Raw genomic sequence first — 18,409 nt, 5'->3', positions numbered from 1 at the left:
GTAAGTTTCAGTAAAAATGCATTGTTCCCGTAGAGTCATGCGGTTGCTGGCCTGTGCATATGATTTGACTGTCGCATCTAAACCACACCTTTAATTCATTGCATATATATATACATATGCCACCCATCTGCAGGTCTGAGCTTTGATGAGCGAGATATCATTGAGGGTGCCTTCCGCCAGATCACAGTCAAGATCTTGGTGGCCACTTCCACTCTGTCCTCGGGGGTGAACCTCCCAGCTCGGAGGGTCATCATCCGCAGCCTCATGTTCAACAGGAAGGTACTGGACCCTCTAGTCTACCAGCAGATGGTCGGACGGGCAGGCAGGAAAGGGGTAGATACTGAAGGTGAGGAATGGAGCAACTGTGAGACTATATAAAGCTATTTCTTAGATGACCATAAAGTGTACTCGGCATTTTATTGTAATTGTTAAACATTTCTGGAAATAAAACCAAGAATTAATTACTGTACACGTACCTCAGAAGTGCCCTAGGTACTGTTGCTCGTAAGCCTGAAACAATGTGTATAGATGAGACAATGAAAAGCACCTTAAGGTTTTAGGGGTGGGAGGGAAACACTACGAGAAAATTCAGGTTAGAGTCCACGGAATCACGTTAGGACTAGAAAACCTAATTTTCATGTTGACCGACCGGGGAATTGAACCTTGGGCTGCAGTGGCAAAAAGCTTCCACAACATCTGCATGATAACAAGATTTTCATGACTAGAGGATTGATATCATGCCTTGCTTGACTGACTTTGAAGGGGAGAGCATCTTGATATGTAAGCCCAGTGAGCGAGACAAGGCCGCCCGGCTTCTGCAGGCTCCTCTGCCTCCTGTACGGAGCTGTCTGAAGAAACAAGGACAGGCCTTGAGTAACTCCATGAAACGGGCCATCTTAGAGGTACAGCTTTATGCTAGAGTATTGGTGGATGTGATGGCCTTACAGTGGAATAACAGTTGGCAGATTGGAAGGCGCTAATTTATTGTTATGGTTCTGTTCAATTTCTTACCACAACTCAATTAAAATATCACAAGATACCAGTATGCTGCACCTGTCAAAGAATGCACCCTTTGTATATAACAAATGGTTAAGATACTGCCAACACGTGTATTCAGTATGGACAAGCGTTTGTCTCCAGAATTCATCATTGTGCTTTGCATTTGTTATCTTTCATCTCTAGGTGATTGCCAGCGGGGCTGCTTGTACCCCAGATGAGGTGTCTTGCTATGCCAGCTGTACTCTGCTAGCAGTGGGATTAACACCAGGTCCTACAGATCAAGAGAACGCACCTGCCAATGACGGGGGAAGCACAGCAGGGGCCATCCAGAAATGTGTCCAGTTTCTGCAGGAACAGGAGTTTGTAATACTCCAGGAGGTTCAAACCGGTGGTGTGTAATTCAATCTTGAGATGTAAAATCCGTCTTATAGCCCACAAAAAAATTGTTGAAAGGTGGTTTAGTGGGGTTATGTTGTAGAATAGGGATTCCACTGAAACTTTCATCTTGTTCTGTGCCATTGTGAATGAAGTCCCTTTGGAAATATTTGCTTTTCCAGACTTGATTTGCAGTGGCGACCTTCTCTTTTCTTAGCTGACAAAACATTATATGAACAAAGATTGTGGTCTGACATTCTGAGGAAATCTGAATTAACTTAATAAGCACTGTTAGGTTTTTACTTCAAAGTGCTGGGTAAAACCAGTGTGTGATTACTTTCATGGTTTGAATGCAATTTAGCACTGAGCAATCTAAAGAGAAAAGTTTCCCGTTTGATTTCTAGAAGTATTTCGGGAAGTATTCAGACCCACCCAGCTGGGCAGTGCTACCTTAACCTCTGCCTTGTCCCCTGACGAAGCCTTGGTGGTCTTCTCTGAGCTGCAGAGAGCTCGTAAGAACTTTGTCCTTGAGAATGATCTCCATCTCCTCTACCAGGTAAGCCTGCTGTTTAGCACTCCCCCCACTCTTAACTTTCAGTCAGGTATTCAGTATCATACATCCATCCACTGCTTGGAATATACGTAGTCCTTTCTGATGGAATTTACAAACGGCTTTTAAAATTGTCTTCAGAGTTTTGATCAACAAGTTAGGTTTGTTGTTGCACCATGTATGAACTATGTCTCTTTTAGTAAGTGTTGGTTCTGATTAAAGCTGGTTTAAACTCGATGTTTTGAGCAGCGTGCTCTGTCTGTCATTGCAGAAAGGGAACTTCTAAGCTCTGTTCATTTTCCTGGTGACGGACAGAGCACATTGCCTGAAACATTGAGTAACTGGTTCTATCCAGAACCAACATCAAAAGGAGATAAATGGTGTGAATAAATGGTATTTATAAATGGTGTAACCACAAGCTTAACTCATCACCTCACCATGCAAACCTTCTAAATGTCTTCAGAAGAGGTGTGGTTCTGAGAAGAACTGGTGAGTATCACCTCGACGTTTCAGACAGGATGCCCCAGCCATCCTGCTGAGGACCTCTTCTGAAGAGATTGATTACATGGTATACCCATAAACCTACAGCTCATGTATCTTCGAAATGTATCAAACATGTTTCACTGGATTTTATTTTTCAATGATTTGGCTGCTCATATTCCCTGTAAAAAAATTGGTCATAAAATATTTCCAAAGAATTCCCCTTGACATAATTAATATTTAGTTAGCATTGAATTGATATTTTGATGGTTGTGAGGCCGGGCTCTAAAAAAACAGAGATTTTACAGAAAAAATTGCTTTTACCGTCAGATATAACTGCAGGAAGGGAGATATGCTGCTATAATAGCATGTTATCCCGGGGCATCTTCAACTACCAGAATTTATTCCTCTTGAACTGACTTGAACAGGTAACTCCCATCTATGACCAAGGCTTCCAGCCTGACTGGTACCAGTTCATGTGCACCTGGGAGAACCTGCCCACCGACCAGCGCCGTGTGGCAGAGCTGGTGGGGGTAGAGGAGCGCTTCCTGATCCGGGCCGCCCAGGGTGCCCTCTCCACCCACAGTGCCCGGTTGCAGCACTCGCTGGCCATCCACAAACGCTTCTACACCACATTGATCCTCAATGACTTAGTGAGAGAGATGCCAGTGGTGGTGGCTGCCCAGAAGTACGGCTGCGCCCGAGGGCAGCTACAGAGCCTGCAGCAGTCGGCTGCAACGTTTGCAGGTATGCTGTTTTAGGTGAATTGGTGATGGTCTTACACTTGTCCTTGTTAAGCCAGTGACTTGCTGACAAATTAATTACAGGCTAAAGTTCAAATTTGCCTCGTCAATATTAAACTAGCTCATGCGATGGCCAGATGGTGAAGACATTGGGTAGATGAAAAAGTTTCTGTACCTCTCACAACTTACAAGCGATGTCTCGGCAGTGAACATGGTGAATCACTGACAATTGCAGCAGGAGCTACAGACATTACCAAGAGGAAGGTTGCATATATTTGCAGTTTTGAATTACAAATGACTTGTTCATCAACATTCATCTGTGTTGGCACATTTGTGGAATATGTACCTGCTAACTTTTAAGTTGAATGTGACAGCATGGAGCAGACCTTGTCTAGAGAAACAATGAGTAGTTTGTATTCACAGGATTGAGCAATATAGTGTGAAAGTACGTGTAAAACACACTGCACGTCCACATGTACTTGATTTCTGCTGTCAAACAGAAGATTTGTGCAGTAAGTTATTCATGTACCTGGTGCTGATTGATGTTTCTTTGGTCCGGACCTGTAGGTATGGTGACGACATTCTGCAGTAAGCTGGGCTGGACCAACATGGAACTTCTCTTGGCCCAGTTTCAGAGCCGTCTGACCTTTGGTGTGCAGCGGGAACTCTGTGACCTGGTACGGATCTCTCTCCTCAATGCCTTCCGTGCCAGGCTTCTGTTCAACAGTGGTTTTGCTTCTGTTGCTGCTCTGGCTGCAGCTAAGCCTTCTGACCTGGAGAATGTGTTACGACGGGCTGTACCATTCCAGAGGTACGACACAGATTGCAAATTGGGCATCTTTCATTGATTTAAACAGGAATCATTTTTTATGACTACAAATTTTGCATCGTCAGGTTAGAAATATTTCAATTGTCTCCATTTATTTTTGGGTACTCGCCAGTTTCTTCATTCTTGTGGAATTCCAACGTGCTGTCAAAGCATAAAGGAATAGGAAGTGTCCATGCTAATGGAGTGTGGGCTTGGGAGGTTTAACTGGATTCTCACCAAAGATCACAATTTTCATTTATGGCTGAAGTAGTGTTCAATCACAGCCAGTTATTTTCCATTATCTTCTGTGGTATAGTGTCATGTTTGATGCCATTCCCTTCAGATTAGATAGAAGGTAATGGCAGATTTACTCTCCAGCTTACAGTATATATCTTTGCTTAATTTTATTCACATGTAGACGCTGTTTTTCCATATCTGTTCCTTGTCCACCTGAGTTTAAATGCTATTTTACAACAGGCCTCCAAATTTGATAAAGAGTAGTCACTGAAAGCATTCTATTTATTTTTGCTGTCAGCTCACGTAAAGCCATCGACGAGCAGGAATATGAAGTTCAAGAGAGAAAGCAGTCTCGCTGCATCTGGGCCACAGGGAGTAAGGGCCTGACGGAGCAGCAGGCTGCCCTAATGATAGTCCAGGAAGCTAAGGATCTTCTCAAGGTAGACCTAGGAGCTCTTGGTGTTGAGTGGAAACCACAAGAAGATCTTTCACCAAGATCCGAGGATGACGGTGATAGAAGTCGAAACGAAATGAGGACATCACTGTCGAGAATTAAGCCTCCAAGGACTGACTGTGAAACAAATCATCAACCCTCATCTTTTGTCCAGGAAACAGCTGTGGGGATCAAATTGATGCAACAGGAAGGGACTTCTCAACCTCGAAGATCTGCCAATGATGCTGACAAGATTCAGAAGGAAAGGGTATCACAGGAAGTAACTCAGCTGCCTAATACCAACCTTTGTACATCTGTGGTTTGTTCAAAAGCTACTAACTCATCAACAGTAGCAGACTACAATGAAGACCTGCCAAATGAATCAGTTGGAACTCTAGGGTCTTCAGGATCCACCGAAAAGTGCCAGGAGGATGGGCCTCCACTCCAACCATCTTCCCTCGGTCAGACTGCTACTCTTGATACTGTAATGGAAAATGAAGCACCACTCTGTGCATCCTGCTCCCAAACAAAGCCACTAAAGAATCACAATTGTTCAGTGCACAAGACTGGTGCAGCTAGTGCCTGTGCTGGGGTACCGGGTCAAGGAACAATTTTAACAGTTCATGCTGATGTTCACGTTGATGCTTCATCTTCAGGAAAAACATGCGTCTGTGCTCCAAAGCCTACACGTAGCTCCCCCGCAAAATGTGAAATCTACCCTGAAAATGCATTCAAACCACGGGTACTTGCCCATGCTTCTAACGACAGTAGGAAGTCCAGTTTAGAGGTGCTTGATGGCTGCCATTCTATTATTCCAGTTAGTCTCCAGTCATACAATCAGTCAATGGCATTTACTAGTGAAAATTCTATTGACCAGATCAATGCCAATCAAGTTGTGGCTTCAGAATCACATGCACGTAGTGTCATCGAAGAGCCTGCCAAATGTTGTGCTACTCCCAAAGCAGCCAAACATCAAAACCAACAAGTCATCCATCAAACATCTCCAGAATTGTTTTCCTGCCCTAACAGTCCTCCAGTCATCCAAGGCGGAACTCCCAATCGAAACCATGATAATCCCTTCACCAAGAACCTTGCCCCAATATCTCCAGATTTTTCTCCTCTTGACTCCCAAATGCTTCATTTCCTAGAGCAGCAAGAACGTGCTCACCTTTCAGAAAAATCAGGAACTGGTTTACAGAGTTCTGTTCCAGCGGCCCAAGAAACACTTCCTTCGGGCCTTCAAAACCAGAAGCAACCTTCTGAGACTACACGCACAAATGTCATGAATTCTGTGAAGCAGGAGCCGCACGTCTCTCTGACCTTTTCTACAGTCGATCCTGAGGTTCTGAGACTTGTGGATCACTTCCATGAAGGGGAATCTAATAAAAAGGTTCAACAAGACCAGCAGCTGAAACAGGATAACGACAAAACTACCATCTCATCATTAAAGACCCATCAGTCATCACCGTCTTACTCTCCGCTGGATTCCCAGGCCTTGCTGTTCAATGAAAGCACAGCAAGTGAGATTGAGCCATCACATAGCCAGGCATCAGTCCATACAAAAATAGGGGACGGTGGTCTGCACTTTACATCCTTCCCAACCCTGGACTCTCAGGTTTTGAAGCTCATTGACGGATTTCACACCTCTAAAAACGACCTTGATGCAGAATCAGCCTCCCCTGCCTTGAAGTCTTACAGCAGGCAACAACTGGCCAATCAGGGCACCAGCCAAAGGCCAATACTCAAGAGTGCTCAGAGAAAAAGTATCGTGAAGAAAAGTTCACACAAGAAACAGAAGCTTGTCTTGACCTTTTGCCAGGCTGAATCACCATACTCTGAATTTTTCCAAGAGGAGGAGATGTCACTGGATCTAGCAGAAACTCTTGAGTGTTCCTTTGTCATTGATAAAACGGAGCCATTTTTGGAAGGTGAAAGCACTGCTGAAAATGCTTCCAACAAGCATCCAAACACAAATGTCCAACACCTTAAACCAAAGGGTGGTGATCCTTGTTGTCTGAGCTACAGACGGCAATCAGGCTGTGGCAAATGCGCAGAAGGTTGGGCATCGGCAAGTGTAGGCAGAGAAGAGCCTCTCGTCTACTCGCAGCTGGAGGCTGACTTGGCTCTTGCACCCGAATGGAATGACTCTTTATCCTTTGATGAGGAGGGAGGGGCCACTGCACCTCTGCCCAAGTCAAGTCCTGTCCAGAATGCACAGGTTGACATTCATGCGTCTGTTAGTGAATTTGCATTGGAGCCCGAGCAGGAACAACAGATCTTGCCCTCCAATGGCAATTTCAACACTTGTATCATAAAAACCTCTGCAAAAACCTCACACATCAGTGAAAAAGGCAGAAGGTCTGTCACAGCACTGAAGAAGAGGCTCCAGTGTAGGAAAACAAGAGTTGGGGAAACATCTGCCTTGGATGCCATCAGTGACCAATTAAGCCCTGGCACCATTGAAATGTTAGATTTCTTTGCCGGAGATTCATTTTCTAGCACGTCTTCACCAGCCACTGAGACTAAATGCAGGACTCGTTCTTGTAGAAAAAGCATTAGCCAAATTGGCAGCAGTGCTATACAGTCCAAATCAGTGAGAAGCTCTGCAAAACTTGCCACCACAAATTTCACTTCTGAATGCACTAGTGCAAAGACTCTCCTTGCACATGAACACTTGTCCAATCAGGGCACAGAACGGACCAAACCCACCAAAGCACAGCAGTTGAAAAGGAGAAGCTCTGAAAATGTTGAGAAACTAGCAGGAGAGGCTGTGGCAACTAAGAAGCCTTGTCAAGATCTTTCAAAAGAGAAAAGTCCATCTACTCATAAAGGATCTAACAGGGAAACACCAGACAACAGGAGAAAGAGTGATGGGGATTTCATTTCTCCTACGCCTCCTAAAGAGAAGTCAAACACTCCGAAGCTCCTGAAAGGAACTCCCAAGCACAGACCTTCAAGAGATCTCTCATTGAAGGAAAATACTCTGCGATCTTTACGTCCTAGAGAGAAATTATCAGGTCGCCAAAAGCAGGCTTCAAAACCATTGAGAGTTTCAAGAAACCTAGAGAGTCGAAAGGAAGTCCAATCACAGGAGAAAATAAAATCCCCGGTTTCAAGGAAGCAGGGTTGTTTGGGATCGGTGGCAGCAGCTTCCAAGACTCCACAGCTCAAATCTCCTCTAGGTCCACAAGATGATCTGAATGCGGCACTTGGAGAGTCACAGCTCAATCTCAAATGGGATAGTGACAGCAGCCTGGAAATTGAGCCTCCCACTCCTTTACGAGGCAAGCCCACTCCTGGAGAGCGTCACTGCACCTTTCCAAGACATTCGTCCTCTGAAGGAGAAGGATCTTCTGCTTCAGTCCAACAGACTTCTCCAAAACCTTCGGCCACCCAGGGTAGCTTCACTGTCATCGATGTCTGCTCCAGTAAGGAGCTCTTCCAGATGTTCTTAAAGGAGTGGGGCACTAAATCCAGGTACTCTCTTTCAGTGGCCTGTGAGAAATACCATCCCCCAGTAGAAGACAGAGGAATCGGAGGGAATATCAGACAAGGTAAATCTGTATACAGATATTAACCACTACCAGCCGGGGACTCCGGGATCGGAGCCATATGGTTTATATGTGTGGCCGGGGTCTCCGAACTCGGACAAAGGAAACAAGGCCCTGTAACAAAAGACCGTACTCCGAACAAAAGACCAGGCTGCTGGGCATGACCGGCATTTTTCACTCTCAAAAGTGGTGATAATCCAGCGTTATTTTGAAACCGTATACCAGTGTTTGGGGTATTTAGAGCAAGCGGATTACCACCGGGGACAAAAGCTCTCCACCACCGCAGCGATGAGCCACACAGCACCGCTGCATGCTAATCTGGCCCCTATTGAAAAGAGGTCAGCAGTGCACTGAGCCAGGTTCGTGAACAAAAGACAGCTGTATAACACCGCACAATCTGGGCTCTGTTTACAAGGCTGCAGGCCTGGCTGAAATACTCGGGTGTCAATGAAGGTCACCTGTCAACTTAGAGTAGTGCCTGAAGATTACTCCGTGCGGCTATAAACGACTGTTAAATGGAATGATGAATTGTTGAAGGATTTTGAAAACGGAAAAAATGATAGTCATGCCGGCCCAGCATCCTCAACATTGAAAAATGCCCCGGTCCGAAGTGGTTAATCCTCCTTGATTTCCTTTCCCATTTTTTCACAGTCTAATAAATCAAATTGGTCTCAAATTAAGATAATTAAGTTCACTATTACGCCACAGAAACTCTTAAACAGTGCTTGCGAAGTACATATACATGTATTTCAAAATGTTTTTGCTGTTGTCAAACAGGACTATTTCAAGTTGTTTAGAGGAGTAAATGTTTATTAAATGTGCATTTGTTCTTATTACTTAAGCTGCCCCAAGACTGAAGGAGCATGATACATTGAATGGCTTCCAAGTTGGAGATGAGAGCTTGGTGGTGATTGGTCTGTCAATTTGCTGGGAGGACAAAGATGCCTACTTCATATCCTTCCAGAAGGAATTAGGCAGTGGTGGGTTAATTGTAATATTAGATGTAAGATAACCAGTGATACTTCATGACATCTCTTTTGTGGTTGTGTTCATTCCAGTTTCTTTTTCATTTGTGCTAATTTCCTTTATCATCATTTCCATCTTGAAGTTTATGTACACTTTGAATATCTGAGGAAAAGAAGTGATTTTGAATTGTTTTTATAATTGAACAAAAACTGAACAAGCCAGTTATTAAAAAAAGGACTTTGTAATCACCTACATGTATATTGCCACATTATTTCGAGCTCCATTTCAAGGAGTCCATTTTTATTCATTTCACTGCTTCAGTTGATCCAGACGACAGCTTAGTCCAGCCTCCTCTGGACCCAACCCTACCAGTTGACCAACGCCTGCATGCAGTGAAGAAGCACCTGGAGTTAGAGAAGATATCAGTCCGAAAGAGGTCGCAACAAGTTGTCAGACTGGCATTTGACTGCAAAGGACATGTAAGAACATGACTTGTGCGTGCTCATGTAGTACCCATGCAGTAAAAGCAGGGAAATTTGTGGATGCTGCACAAATAAAAATCAAACGGATCTGACAGTGTTTACGCATTGGGGTTAATAATGAACATACATGAACATAAATGATAATGAACATACGTGTAAATTTGTTTTGTTCACCCAACACTGACATTGTATTTTGAGAAGTGCTGTTTACACAAACATGCTTTAACAGGAACTTAAATTTTTTGCCAGCTCAGTAACTTTTGCAATTTTTACTGTTGAGAACTGCTCTTCTTTATAAACGGTTGTGGGTTTGAGTTCCACCTGCATAGTATTGAAATTCTGAGTATTCCAAAAATCCTGAATATACTTTTACATATGTATTATATTTATAAAGGGCAAAACCTAATATTGATTAGGTTTTTTCTGTTTCTTTTGTATGGTTACTTTTTACTGATGTTATAGTAAAACTGATGGTATTGATGCATATGATATGTTTTCCAGTACAAGGTGTTGAGTTGTAGTTGTGGTATTAGCCTTGGTAGTGGGTTGGCAGACCCTAAGGTGGCTCATTGGCTAATTAACCCTGGAGCTAAGGAGAGGAACCTGCACGGGCTGGTCACTCACTACACACCCCAAGAAGCCACACTCTTGGAAGGTAAAGACACTATCTCGTCTGCACTAAAAGTTAAAGGCAACACTGGCAATTTATATTGTAGTGATCAGTTGCAGGGCAAGTCTCTGAATGGTGAGTATTTTTAACTCACTATTAACTACTACCAGCCGGGGACTCCGAAATCGGAGCCGTATGGTTTATATTCGTGGCCGGGGTCTGTGACAAAAGACCGTACTTCGAACAAAAGATCAGGCTGCTGGGCATTACCGGCATTTTACACTCTCAAAAGTGGTGATAATCCAGTGTTGTTTTGAAACCGTATATCAGGGTTTGGGGCATTGAGAGCAAGCGGATTATCACCGGGGACAAAAGCGCTCTACCACTGCAGCGATGAGCCACACAGCACCGCTGCACGCTAATATGGCCCCTATTGAAAAGAGGTCAGCAGTGCACGGAGCCAGGTTCGTGAACAAATGACAGTTGTATAACACCGCACAATCTGGGCTCTGTTTACAAGGCTGCAGGCCTGGCTGAAATACTCGGGCGTCAATGAAGGTCACCTGTCAACTTAGAGTAGTGCCTAAAGATTACTTCGTATGGCTATAAACGACCGTTAAATGGAATGATGAATTTTTGAAGGATTTTGAAAACGGAAAAAATAGTCATGCCGGCCCAGCATCATCAACGTTGAAAAATGCCCTGGCATGAAGTGGTTAAGCCTGAACGTGTTGAATTATTTTTTTTCCTTTTTCTGCAAGCAGTTTGTGTCAGAATCATCAGTATAGGCGCATAAGATGAACACAGATTTGTCGTTTTGAAACCACTTTCATTTCCTACCACTACTCCCTTTCCCCACCCTCCCCTTGTTCCGCTTCAGGTATGAGTGGCGGTTTGGGCTTGGGCAGTCTGGCTCTGGCACCCCAGGAGTCAGGCACGGGCCGTCTCAGGGCAGCCACAGAATCCGTCCTGGTCTTAGCTCTCATGGACCACCTGGAACCCACCCTGAGGGAGGAGGGACTTTACAAAGCATTCACTGAGGTAAGAAATTATCCAGAGTCAGCCTGGGATCTTTGTAGCAATATGATAATACCATCTATCACCAGTGTCCCTGAGATTTTGCCTTCAACATGAACTATGGCAAACAGCCCTACATGTACATTGTAGCTACATGTACTGAAGAAGTGTGCTGGGGTTTGGACATTGCATGGAATCTGAGATTGCTTTTGCAAGCTGACATGGAAAATGCAAAGAGGGTGTGATATGGTTCATGTGAATTCTTTGTGTCTTATTAACAATAGTAATTCAATCATTTTTGCATCATGGAAATGTGGATGCTTCATTCATAATTCAACAAAACAAATACAATTGAGGTAAATGTATCATTTCAGCATTTGGTTTGCCAGTTACCGACATAATACAAGTTCTGTAAACACAGTGCTCTCCAAGTACTGTCAAAAAGTTTTGTGAGCAATGCATGATGTACGTGTACGTGTGGGCAGTGTCTTCATCTGTATATATTGCTACCAAATTTGTCATTCAGATTATGGCATCATCCGTCTGAGTATTTACGATACGCTACCAACTTCATCGTTTACATTATGCTGTAACCCGTCTATTTGGCTTGGCCTCCCCCCCCCCCAGGTTGAAATGCCCAGCATGAGGGTCTTGGCCCGCATGGAGCTGACGGGTTTTGGCTTCAGCCAGGCTGAGTGTGAGTCCCAGAAGGCTGTCATGCAAGCCAAGCTGGCAGCTTTGGAGGAGCAGGCCTATCAGATGGCTGGTCATGGCTTCTCGCTCACATCACCTGACGACATTGCTCAGGTGAGCATGAAAGACTAAAGACTGGCCTGGCTGCTGGCCATGATAGGTTGATAGTCTGGCGGCTGATTGTTGTTAGAAATGCACATGCGTTTGAAAATGTGGTCAGACTTTAGAAAGATGTTGTCTTCAGACATTGTGTGCCTTTTTGTTTTAGATAAGGCACGGCGTCAAATTGGCGCTGTGCGTGCGCCCCACAGTGCCGCACTGTGCTGAGGGTTGGTGCGCCCCAACTGGCCGACCCTCGGCACTGCCGACCTACTTAGGGATCCTGCATAAAAAGGGTACCGATTTGCGTAATGCTTCCACAGATGACTGCATTCCTGGTACTTGTTGACAGCCGCGGTGTGCCGACAGAATCACAGACAGGGAAAAAAATAGAACCAGGCATGACCCAGCTTTGTATAAAGAAATCCTGAGATGGGGAGGATTAATTCTTTTGGTGGATTGGATGTGCGAAATAAAAATAATCAGTACACAGTGGGGCATGGAAAAATTTAAACCATGCGTGATCCAGGTTTAAAGAAATGCTGTTTCAGGAACAAATATTTTGTTGGGTTGCATGCCTTGTGGGGTGGGGAAAAAATTAAAAACCACACGTGGTCCAGGTTTTTTAGTCAGAAAAATCTTGTTGACATTGTGTCTAACAGGGAGCATCATTAACAAAATGAAGAGGTTTGTGAAGTCTCTTTTATGGAATTTTGGGTCAATCCAAACCTTGTGATTTGGCATCTGATTCTAGTCAGTTTGAATTGGTTGAGGCTACATGTATTTTTCTCTAAACTGTGCACATAAAGTAATCATCTCACCTAGGAAGAATCCTAATTAAACTTTTGTTCCAAAGCCGGAATAAACCAAGACTTGAGATTTATCAACTTATGTTCTTGTTATATTACAGTCCTTATGAACATTAATAGAGGTGCTGATCCTTTTGATATCTCAGTAGTCGTTATTTTCCGTATCCTTTTCACATGCACACACAAGGTATGCTACAAGAGGAGGGATTGGCAGCCTACAGTGTAAAGGATAAAAACGAGTAACCTTTTAAACCTCCAGTTTAACATTACGTCATCTCCCAATTTATTGTTAATTCCTCCACCTGTAGGTCCTGTATGTTGAGCTCCGACTGCCACCAAATGGTGACCCCACCCAAGCCTCCACCACAACCACCACCACCCTCCGCAAGACTCTCGGCACCCGGGGCAGCCGACAGCGCCTCCCCAAACACTTCAGCACCTGCAAGAACGCCCTGGAGAAGCTCCGCCCCTTCCACCCACTGCCTGGAGTGGTGCTAGAGTGGCGTCGGATCACAGCAGCCGTCACCAAGGTGGTGTACCCTCTGCTGAAGGAGCTACAGATTGATGCCCAGCTGGGAGGGGAGAGGATCTATGCCTCCTGTCAGACCCACACTGCTACAGGTACACACCAAGAAGATGAGAGACACTAAGAGACAGCCTTGGTCTTCCTCATGCCAGGATCCCATGGCTCATCTCACTGCGACATTATCAAGTGTTAATGTAGTTATTGTTACTAACCGGAGGGGCCTCAACATTTTCTTTGATATTTATTGGACTGCATTTTCTCTCCTTTTGTAATCCTTAAGTAGTTCATTGAATCGTGTCTTACAGTCATTTTCATACAATTTTATTATGATAATGGAATGAAATTCTGGCAAAATGTAGCTTATCCAAGACCGGTTGGCCAGAACTGTTGACTTTTCTCAGTGAAGTGATTAATGCTTGTTTGTGGACCCATTGGTGCTACGACATATTTGACCATAACAACAAGCCCTACATTGGATTGAACTGAAACTTAGAGGCTTTACGTGGTTGCCATCTTGCTGGGCAGTTCTTTTAAGCCACACAGAAACCTCCTTTGTGCATAACCCATGGAACTAAAGCACTGGCCCGCTAGATGGCAGCCATGCAAACCCTCCATAGGAGCATGTTTACATTCGTCCTAAGTTAACTTACAATTGGGCTTGGGTCAGCTGAACTCATCAGAGGATGGGGTTTGATGGAGCTTACCAAGGTGTCTGATTACTCAGATAGAATCAATTCTGGTGAATTAGTGGTTTGCAGTGTTTATACAATGAGTGTCAACTATTCACTTGCTCTGTTTGCATTGAAAGAAAGATACTTTTCACAATTCTCCAAGGTCCACAAGTTAAGACTTTATAACCGGGCTGATTTCAAAAAGGTTCAGTATTAATCACACTGCATCTAGGGTTAACGCACTGTTGGCTTGATTCCAGTGTAACCTTAAGCTTTATGTCATGAATTCTGACTTCTTGTTTTGTAGGTCGGGTTTGTCTGTTCGACCCCAACCTTCAAGCCATCCCTCGTGACTTTGAGATTGAAATGCCCTCCGCCATTGGCGAGAGCCCACCCCAGGGTTCAGCGGTGCCCACTGGGCTGTCATGCCGCACAAGGGCTCGGGTGCGACAGACGCAGGGGAGAGTTCAGCCAAGCAACAAGCGCTGCATGGACAAGGGAGGTGGTGAACTCGCTCCGTCTTGTGCTGTCAGTGTCCGGCATGCATTCTGTCCATTTCAAGGTGACCAGTACTCCCTGGTTTTTGTGAAGTGTTTGTACTCATTTTATATATATATGATATTCCTTGTTCCTAATAATCAGAAATAAACACACTGAAACTGAAACTAACTGATGGAAGTTCTTAGCTGGTTCCTGAGTGTGTTATTTTTCAGTTTTTAGATATGGGAGGCAAACCCCAGATAACTGTTTTAGGTAAAGTCCACAGAATTAGGCAGGTACTGAAAACTCAGTCCACATGTTGACCTGGGTTCGATTTGAACCTGGAAGGCAAGGGTGTACCATTTCACTGTGACTCCCCTAAAGACTTCTAAGGAGGCGGTGCTTAAATTACAATAGCTGCCATAAATGTTATGTTTCCCAGGAGGTGTGCTCCTTGCCGCCGACTACTCTCAGCTGGAGCTGCGGATCCTGGCTCACCTGTCAGGAGATGCCAAGCTGGCAGGCATCTTGAATGGTGGCGGAGACGTCTTCAAGTGCATAGCTGCCCAGTGGAAACAGATAGCGGAGAGTCAGGTCACCCCCAAGCAACGCCAACAAGCAAAGCAGGTACATGGGGCGGGGCACTTGACTAATTGTGATCTGCACCCGGTCATTCGGTTAATTGTAAATTTCATCCTTTCATTCTGTTTAATTTGGTTATTGATATTCTGTATTCTGAGCTGTCACCTCAACAACTAGAGCAAAGCATTACAACATCACCTTTTACCCTATTTGTTGTCAGTGGTAGTTCCAATTGGTACAGCAGTCAGAGGGGGTGTAAGTTTCATTATCAGTTCGATATTGTTCCTGTGAACATGTAAGAAGTGAAAGATACTAAGTCTGAAGGTTGTGCAATAGTATAATTGCATGGATTGAGTGAAAGTTTCAGACGTCTGCGGTTAGCACGGGTACCGTCAAGCAATATCGTGACTGACTGTTACTTGTAGTAGGACAACAGCCCTTTCCCTTAATACTGCAGGAAACTCTGTCAATTGACTGTTATAAAGCCACTTGTTCGAAGTACAATCTGGCCCTTTGCATTTGCTCTGGTAGATATGCTATGGCATGGTGTATGGCATCGGAGCCAAGGCACTGGGCCTGCAGCTTGGAGAGTCTGAAGAAGATGCAGCAGCCTTCATGGACTCCTTTAAGACTCAGTACGGGGGTACGTCCTCCCTCTTCCCTCCCACACGTACATATAGCTCCTCCCCATTACACCTCCGCCTGGACCAACTGCCAATTTCAATATAGAAGTCTACAACAACAACAGCATGTTTCTGCTTTCAAAAATCTGAAAGGTTTCTCCACTCACACTCTTGTTTTCCCCCAACCACCCCCCCTTCCAAAGATGGATAAATTGCAGAATGGGGTCAATTCTAAGTCAGAATACCTCTACATGCTTGGCTAAATAGCCTACACACAGTATACACATGCACTAGCTAAAGTTTTCCCATTGCTCCAGAAAAAATGTACAAAAGTGTGGCCTATAAGCCCCGAGCTAGACCAAAAGAGCAATTTTTCCTAGCAATGGAGGCTCCTTTGATGGGCACTGCACTTTGCTTGTTCACGAATAAATATGACATGCACGTGTTACAGCCGCTTTGCTACCAACAAATTGAACACTCCCCAATCAATATGGCTCTTTTCAACCAATGACAGGGTGCTTCTGCTCAAGGTTGATAGTGTTGGGATTTGAGTCTGCTGGCAATAGGTTGTGGCTGTGGACAAGCTAGTATCACCACTGCTTGCCTTTCCCCTCACAGGGCTATAAATAGGCATTAGCTGGAGAGCAGCCCCCAATAGTATAGCATCCTGTCTCATGGGGGAAGGGAAATATGCTCAGTTATTTTATGCCAAGGAAATTGGAGATAAAGAGCAATAATGGCTTGAACGGAGTTCCATTGTACTTTCAGCAAGTGTGTACTTGCAAAGCTCAGTAACAACAACATAGTCCATAGTAGTGGTTTCAAAATGTCTTGCCTGCAGGAATGAAGAACTACATCCGGGACACCGTCGAGAGCTGCCGGACCAACGGCTTCGTGCAAACCCTCCTCCGCCGCAAACGCTTCCTATCAGCTATCACCCACACCAACCCGGCCGCCCGCAGCCAGGCCGAGCGACAGGCTGTCAACACCACCATCCAGGGCTCAGCCGCTGACCTAGTCAAGGTGGCCATGGTGAGAATTGACCGTAGGCTGGCACAGGAATTCCCGAATACGAGGCTGACTCACCGGCACAGAGCGGATGTTAATACAGGTGAAAGACTAGATTGTGGGGTATAGTAGAAGCCTCGGTGAACTGTTAAAGTTTATGAGGCCAAGTTTATAACATTCAGGAATTCATTAGTTACACTACAGAGTGAAGTATTGGCATTCCACAAAGTGACATCCTGTCTATAGTCTTTGGATATACATGTAGAGAACTTTGGTTTTTGGTGCACTAGTTTGTGGGTACCAATGAAGTGCTTGTTTATTTTCAACATTTGGTCTGGTTGTCCAAAATATTGTTAATATCTTACCTCGATTTGATGATTTAGATAGAGATACACATAAATTGTTTCTCTTTCACAATTTTAGTATAATAAATTTTAGAACAACTAACAAATGGAAGACCAAGGTACATGTAGATAGTATATAAACATTTTCAAAATGGCAGGCCCTTTTTCTTCACCATTGAAGGTTTGACTCAGCGAAAGAAGAACCGTAGGGGTGCTGTCCCTACTCCCTCTGGGGCCTTCCTGGTACTGCAGCTACATGATGAACTCATCTATGAAGTCCACAGGGAGGATGTCATTCAGGTGGCACAGCTGGTGAAGGCCGAGATGGAATCGGCAATGGTGCTCAGTGTCAGGCTACCAGTTAAGGTCAAAGTGGGTCCCACGTGGGGGAGTATGGACGACTTGGACCTCTGAGTGTCAGGCTATCATTTAAGGTTGAAGTTGGTCCCATGTTGGGAGTATAATAGAACTGGACCTGTGTCAGGGTACCATTGAGGATTTAACTCAATCAGTACAATCTGGAAAATATTAAATTTTTGAGGTTAAGATTTAAGCTTGATGCTTAAAGTTTTAGGTCCAAAAAGAATTGGGTCAAAGTTGCTGGAGTAGTGACAAAATAGTGTAATGTAAATGCATATGTATAAGTTTTTTGATATCTAAAATAAGGGCAAATCTAAGGTCAATGAACTGTCATATTTTTTTTTAATTGAAGAATATCTCAATATACTTAATGCATATGTGACAAGTCCAATCATAGAATCTCAAGGCATTAGAAGTTAGCAGATAGACTTGGGAACAGGTTAACAGCAATATTTTTTGTAATTTTCAAATACTTTTACCTGTATTGTTATTTTTTTTTGTAAAATGGCTGTTTCTACTGCAAAAGAGTCAGAGTTCTCTGAGATGGTACGAATTAGTGAATGCCAATTGAAGTGGGATCAGTCACCATAAGGTCTGCACCATGGCTCGTTGGGGGCATTGTTTAGTCTTACCAACACAGCTTTTTTTTCATTTCAATTTTTTTACCACAGTAGTATCTTTCAATTTGTATTGTAAGTGCTTTAGGAATGTTTACAATTTAGAGGATTTTCCAGGAGGCAAATGACAGGAAATTACCATTATATTTTACCATGAATTACACTACTATTCAGTAATGAATTCACGTGTGCCTTGCTGTTTTGTCTTTCATCGGATGTCGTTTCAATTTTGTATAGAATTCTTTGCTGGAAAAAATTTTCAGAATTGTATGTGTACTTGAATTAATAAACTTGCAATTATTACAAATGCCATTGTGTGATAACTAAATTCATTTCATTAGTTATT

At 44.0% G+C, this 18,409-nt stretch overlaps 1 protein-coding gene across 1 annotated transcript in view; it reads left to right on the top strand.

Annotated features, from left to right (window-relative positions):
* The window catches only part of LOC110990426 (DNA polymerase theta-like), a 21,206-nt gene extending 2,797 nt beyond the window's left edge, over positions 1–18,409 (top strand). Inside the window, exons 5-22 of the mRNA XM_087146519.1 lie at positions 134–346; positions 763–902; positions 1,183–1,390; positions 1,779–1,930; positions 2,833–3,151; positions 3,715–3,958; positions 4,491–8,179; positions 9,019–9,156; positions 9,464–9,621; positions 10,126–10,279; positions 11,115–11,275; positions 11,879–12,058; positions 13,161–13,473; positions 14,357–14,611; positions 14,972–15,156; positions 15,643–15,754; positions 16,576–16,845; positions 17,268–18,409. Of these exons, the coding sequence (XP_087002645.1) occupies positions 134–346; positions 763–902; positions 1,183–1,390; positions 1,779–1,930; positions 2,833–3,151; positions 3,715–3,958; positions 4,491–8,179; positions 9,019–9,156; positions 9,464–9,621; positions 10,126–10,279; positions 11,115–11,275; positions 11,879–12,058; positions 13,161–13,473; positions 14,357–14,611; positions 14,972–15,156; positions 15,643–15,754; positions 16,576–16,845; positions 17,268–17,500 (7,124 nt within the window). The 3' untranslated portion in view covers positions 17,501–18,409. The remainder of the gene's footprint in view (positions 1–133; positions 347–762; positions 903–1,182; positions 1,391–1,778; positions 1,931–2,832; positions 3,152–3,714; positions 3,959–4,490; positions 8,180–9,018; positions 9,157–9,463; positions 9,622–10,125; positions 10,280–11,114; positions 11,276–11,878; positions 12,059–13,160; positions 13,474–14,356; positions 14,612–14,971; positions 15,157–15,642; positions 15,755–16,575; positions 16,846–17,267) is intronic.

The sequence above is a fragment of the Acanthaster planci genome, linkage group LG15, assembly GCF_054643075.1.
Source record: "Acanthaster planci isolate LZ-2023a linkage group LG15, COTS_SCS, whole genome shotgun sequence".
NCBI classification, from domain to species: Eukaryota; Metazoa; Echinodermata; class Asteroidea; order Valvatida; family Acanthasteridae; genus Acanthaster; species Acanthaster planci.
This window is presented reverse-complemented; position numbering and strand designations above follow the sequence as displayed.